At 53.5% G+C, this 5,924-nt stretch overlaps 1 protein-coding gene across 2 annotated transcripts; it reads left to right on the top strand.

Annotated features, from left to right (window-relative positions):
* Positions 1-357: 357 nt before the first annotated feature.
* On the top strand, positions 358-4,123 carry ARL4D (ADP-ribosylation factor-like 4D). 2 transcript variants are annotated; one of them, XR_001006669.1, is made up of 3 exons: positions 358-494; positions 1,036-1,851; positions 4,094-4,123. XR_001006669.1 is itself a non-coding variant. In XM_011985850.1 (2 exons), exon 2 carries the CDS (start codon positions 1,108-1,110, stop codon positions 1,711-1,713), a length of 606 nt encoding a protein of 201 aa, XP_011841240.1. In that variant the 5' UTR covers positions 358-494; positions 1,036-1,107; the 3' UTR covers positions 1,714-2,499. The 2 variants fall into 2 exon arrangements, 1 of the variants encoding a protein (XP_011841240.1); XM_011985850.1 differs by lacking the exon at positions 4,094-4,123 and having other exon boundaries at positions 1,036-2,499.
* Positions 4,124-5,924: the final 1,801 nt, after the last annotated feature.

The raw sequence follows: 5,924 nt of genomic DNA on the forward strand, positions 1-5,924 counted from the left end.
AAGATAAAGGAGAAAGGCTTGTCAGCCTCTCCGAGTAGATCCTTTGGCCCAAGGAGTGTCCATGTGGGGTGGTATCTCTGCCTGATGGAGGGGGATGCGATGGTAGTGCGAATATTAGGGTATTCATATCTTTCCTCCCGAGTCAAACGTTGCCAGCCACGTTCCTTTCACCCCTCCCACCCTCCGTTCCAGATTAATTCCAGGTTTAATTCCAAATATTAGAATGTGGTAGAAAAGGTCAAATAGAGCAGCCACGGATTGAGCAAGCGCCCCTCCGCGTGTGGTGGGGGATGCAGCGCTCGTAGCTCCACGCTCCGCCCCGCCGCCGCTGGTTGGTCCGCGCCTTGTGACGTCACACGCGGGTTTTTAAGGCCGAACCCTAGGCAGGCTCTGCAGAGGCAGCGGTGGAGGTGTGCTGGGTACCCGCAGGGGTTTCACGGGGCGGCTGCGGTGTTTGACCGGGAAAGGCACGAGGAGAGCGCGGCTCACGAGAGGTAAACGGACACTGCAGACCGTGCTGAGGCGGCGCCGCTGCGGGGCCGCTGGAGCTGGGGTCCGCTATCGGACGAGGACTGGCGGCCAGGGGAGTGTCGTGGGGCGGTGGGCCGGGGGTCGCAGAGTAAGGAAGGGCACTGTGTCAACGGCTTGGGGCTGCTGAGGGCGGGTGGGAGCCGCACTCAATCTCCGGTCTCAGCGTCTGCACCCTAACTCTTAGTTTGGGGCACTGCCGACTTCCCCCTTCCCGCGGGGATCTTGCCTGGGGGATGGCGCCAGAAGCTCTGAGAAGAGGCTCTAGGATCGAGCCCTCACCCCCCACTTGAGTGGCCCAGGACCTGGAAGTCTCTTTAGGTCCATCGCCCCCCTCACGACCCCCCAGGGAGTGGGGAAACACCTCTGTTAGACCTTAAAAAAAAAAAGGAAAGGAATTTTAAAAAGGAAGGATGGGCGGCTGATTTAGGAAGGGATCATGAAGTTGCAGATCTTGTGTGTATATTAAACGTCTCCTTTTTCTCCCATGACCTTTTATTGGTTCAGATAACCCAGCTGTGCTCCCTGGAACCTTCAATTTCAAGGCCTCCCTGCCTCTACTAGGCGCCTTAGTTCACTATGGGGAACCACTTGACTGAGATGGCGCCCACTGCCGCCTCCTTCTTGCCCCACTTCCAAGCCCTGCATGTCGTGGTCATTGGGCTGGACTCTGCTGGAAAGACCTCCCTCCTTTACCGCCTCAAGTTCAAGGAGTTTGTCCAGAGTGTCCCCACCAAAGGCTTCAACACCGAGAAGATCCGGGTGCCCCTCGGGGGATCGCGTGGCATCACCTTCCAAGTGTGGGACGTCGGGGGGCAGGAGAAGCTGCGACCACTGTGGCGCTCTTACACCCGCCGGACAGACGGGCTGGTGTTTGTGGTGGACGCTGCGGAGGCCGAGCGGCTGGAGGAGGCCAAGGTGGAGTTGCACCGAATCAGCCGGGCCTCCGACAACCAGGGCGTGCCAGTGCTGGTGCTGGCCAACAAGCAGGACCAGCCCGGGGCACTGAGCGCTGCTGAGGTGGAGAAGAGGCTGGCAGTCCGAGAGCTCGCAGCCGCCACTCTCACTCATGTGCAAGGCTGCAGCGCTGTGGACGGTCTGGGTCTGCAGCAGGGCCTGGAGCGCCTCTATGAGATGATTCTCAAGAGGAAGAAGGCAGCTCGGGGTGGCAAGAAGAGACGGTGACCCGAGCCCCCCTCCTTTTCCCCCCACCTGGTAGGGGTCTGCACACTTGGACAGCAGGGTGGGGCCAGCCTGTGACCTCTCAGTCAGACTGGGGTGCAGGACCTGTCCACCTCAGTGAAGGAGAGAGGAGAATGGGGGGTCCTGTTTTGGCGCCACATTAGGGTTGGGATGGGAGATGGGATATCTTTGCACATCTCTCTCTCATCCTCTCTGGAGAAGTGGGCGCTGCAGGACTGTGGAGACGTAAATGTAAACTGTGACTCTACCTCGACCCTGTTTCTTGTTTTTCTTCTCTGGCTTTTTAATTGCGTTTTGGGTGGTGGGGGATGGAAAGTGGCTTGGAGAATGTGTTTGGGATGAAAGATCTCCCCGTCCTCTGTCCCCCAACTGGGGAGTCTCCCCAAGCTGCTTTTCTAGGGATACCAGTCACATAGTTTTTATTTTTGTGTTTGTGAAAGTGCCAAGAACCCCTTCCCACATTTGTAGATCCATGACCCTTTTTATAAGCCGTGTATGTCCTCTGTATTATTGTTATTAACTGTTTTTTAGCATTTGCCTGTAAGTTATTAAAGACTGATAACTGTAGCTCTTACCTCGGTCTGGGGCATTTTCCTCTCCTTATCTTGTCCCAGAGACAATTCAAGATTTCTATTTGGGGTTGTGGTGCAGGGGGAGGGAGATTTATCTTGAAGCTGAATTTGCAAAGCAAGCACTTATAAAAATTAGATTGTGTGTTATGGGATGGCTCGTGAAAATTATAGGGGGAGTTGAAAACCCCTCAAGCTATTGCCTGATCTCTGTAGTTTTTTGGGTGGGATCACTTCCTTTTTCTCTGATTTAACACCCCTCCCCTCATCCTCTGGGTCTTACTTGTCCCTTATATCAACAGCTCCTTGCAGATTTAACTTCAAATTTTGCTAGTCTGAGCTGTTCCTAGGTTCTTGACCTTGGTGACACCTAAGTCTATGTAGGTAAATCCTCGAAGAGCCATTCTGTTCCCATCTTCCCCACTTCCCCAGTCTTAGGTTGGTTTGATTTTTTTTCCTCCTTGTAGGAGGTGGTAAGAATGGAAAGTAATTCCTCCCTGGCCTTAAGTCACCTCTGTGTACTCAATCCTGCTGCCTGGCTCACTGGCATGATGGTAGCGGCTGGTGCTGGGAAGGCCTGGGCTGGATTGAGCCAGCCTGGCCCTGGTGACTAAGCCATGAGTTTTCCAGCTCTGGGAATGATAGCTCTTCTTATGAGAGGGGCAGAAGTAGTAGCTGTTTGTGCTTGGTGGCAGAGAGGACTGCTGGACATACACCCTCCAGCCTCCAAGATAGAAGGGGGAAGACATAAGCCCCCAATGTTTGTGGTGATTGTAGGAATAAAATGTTAACATTGCAAGGGCTTCAGTGCCCCTACTCACCAGCACCAGGGGCAGCTATGTCTGATAACACAGAACACTTAGATCCTCTTAATCTTCTGGGTAGGAGCAGTAAAAACTAAGCACAAGGCCGGGCACGGTGGCTCATACCTGTAATCCCAACACTTTGGGAGGCTGAGGCAGGAGGATGGCTTGGGCCCAGGAGTTCAAGACCAGCCTGGGCAACATAGGGAGACCATATTTTAAAGAAAAAAAAAACAAGCACAATTCTTTCCAGTTGCCCAGACCTCCAGTCACCCCTGCCACTCTTTGTGCAAACACAGAATCCCCAGAGCAGGTTCAGCGTTCTCCACATCCCGCTTCTCCCCAACTCTGTCTCCTTCGGAATCAAATGAAAGGACCTGGGGAGAAAGAGAAGGTGCCAACAACCCCCACTTCTGGGGAAGGTTTCCTAAAGAACTTGCTTCTTCCTACCCAGCACTGCCAGAAGCTCAGATTTTGTCCCCTCCCCATCCCTGTAGCTGGCAGGATGGGGGTGGGTGTGCATTGATCCGGAAGGGTGCCCAAGTGTGCGTCAGTGCTGGGGCCTGCTTGACAGAACTGCTGGGCTGGTTCTGCTGGGAACATGTGCTACCTGCCCCTCCCCCAGACACACCTGTGACTCCTCTCCCAGTCTTTCTGGGGCACAGTCCTATAGCCCAGGGACAGGTTGAGGCCCCAGTCCAGGCTGGAAAGGAACTGGCCAGAAATGACCCTCTGTCCTGCCAGGAGAGCTTTCCTCCCCATCCCTCCACACCCAGATTATGCTCTTTTGTCTTAAAATCTTCAAGGATATGTTTTCATTTCTTGTCACTCAGTGGACTTAGGTCTCCAGATTTGGGGGAAGAGGTGCAGAGGTATTCCCCCATCCCTAGCAGAGGGGCCTCCAAGATGTCAGCTCCTGATTCTGGCTCTTTCAACCACACTCCTTCCCTACCTGCTTAGAACAGGTATCTTCTGCTTCCCCATTCCCAGCCCTGGGGGTGGTCAAGGATTGTGGTCCACAGTAGGCCTTTGAATGTCCCAGGTTCTTCCCCAGTCCCTCTGGCCTGACTGTCCAGCTAGTGGTACTAGAGGAAGATGGGGGCTGGTGTCAGAGAGAGATGGAGAAGCCAACTGCTCTGCCAGAGTAGTGGGGAGAGGGGTACACTGGGGAATTCTGAGTAGAAAGCCACAAATTGTGACTGGGTCAGAGTCAGGAGCTTAGAAATAATCCTCCTGCCTTGGCTCATCAAAGGGACTGGAGAGCTGGGAGGGGATTACTTCCTGTCTGCAGGATGAGAGAGGGAGAGAGAATCAGAACCTCTCACTCTCCAGTCCTGCCCAGATATTCTGCATTTTGAACTCAGGGCAAGGGCAAGGAATGAAGGCATGATCAGGGTGGAGGGTGAGGTTGTACTTACCCTGTACTGGCTTCTCTATTAAGTAGGATTTCTTCGAGACCCTGGCATGGGTGCTGAGGAGATCTTCCCTGGGAGCCAGGAGTGGTGTGGCTGAGGCTAGATGCCTGTGAAGTTGAAGGAAACCTGCTGTAGACCCAGAGTTCCAGAGTTGAGGCTTTTTTTTTTTTTTTTTTTTTTGCTCTGTTGTCCAGGCTGGAGTGCAGCAGTGTGATCTTGGCTCATTGCAACCTCCACCTCCCAGGTTCGAGTAATTCTCATGCCTCAGCCTCTCAAGTAGCTGGGATTATAGGCATGCACCACCACGCCTGGGTAATTTCTGTATTTTTAGTAGAGATGGGGTTTCACCACGTTGGTCAGCCTGGTCCTGAACTCCTGACTTCAAGTGATCTGCCTGCCTCAGCCTCCCAAAGTGCTGGGATTACAGATGTGAGTCACCATGCCCAACCCCAGAGTTGAGGCTTTCTTCTGAACTGCCCTTCCCCATCCAGCCACCCCTTCTTGCATAGGTTGGAATATAAAATCCAGATGGAAGCCTTCCCTTCCTGGACCTGCTCATCAGGAGGGCAAAGATGGCAGTGGTCCCCCACTTTCCCATGCCCTTTCCAGTCCTCTCCATGCTGCAAGGGCTCAAGGAAGACAGAGGAAGGAAAGAAGTCCCTAAGGCCCAGAGTGGGCAGTGACTTGCCCTCGGATACACAGCCACTTAGCAGTGCACCCAGCTCCTTCCTCCCAGGCTGGCTCTTTGTACTCCCAGGGCAGAGGATAGGAGGTAGGAGACAAGGATCGAGCACAGTATCTCAGAGCTCAGATTCCCCTCTCCCTCTTTCCTCTCCTTAATTAGATTAAGGACCAGCTTTCCACTCTCCCACTCCCCTTCCTGGGGAGTGAGAGCTTTATCTCCTAAGCCCAGCAGAGGTCTGGTCTCAAATCTGGCCAGAAGTTCCCATCCTGCCTTCATCCTGACCACGTGTCTTTCTTGAGATGGACACCTCCACCAGGGCCTGGGAAGTGCTGAGTTCTGCCCAAATGCTAGAAGCACACAGGACAGCATGTTCTCTAACACAAGCCTGTTTTGAATGGGGCCAGTGAGTAGAGGAAAGGGAGGGAGTGAGGGTGGCAAGGGAGACCCAGGCCAGCATTCGGCTGGAAAGGGTGAGCAGTGTGGCTGCACTTCATTTCCAAGGCCATCTGTTGGGGAGTTTGTGGGTGGATGCATGGGACCTCCTCCTCTGGATGAGCCAGAAGAGGGTATTCGCTGTTCCTTTAAAAAAACTTTTTGAACATGTTAGATATTCCTATTCTTTTTATTTTTTATTTTTGTAGAAACGTGGTCTTGCCCTCTTGCCCAGGGTGATCTTGAACCCCTGACCTCAAGCGATCCTCCTGCCTTGGCCTTCCAAAGC

This window comes from Mandrillus leucophaeus, unplaced genomic scaffold (genome assembly GCF_000951045.1).
Source record: "Mandrillus leucophaeus isolate KB7577 unplaced genomic scaffold, Mleu.le_1.0 Scaffold290, whole genome shotgun sequence".
NCBI lineage: Eukaryota > Metazoa > Chordata > Mammalia > Primates > Cercopithecidae > Mandrillus > Mandrillus leucophaeus.

What these genes read in the sequence shown, in the direction of transcription:
- ARL4D (XM_011985850.1), top strand. Translation starts at nt 1,108, where the DNA reads ATGGGGAACCACTTGACTGAGATGGCGCCCACTGCCGCCTCCTTCTTG.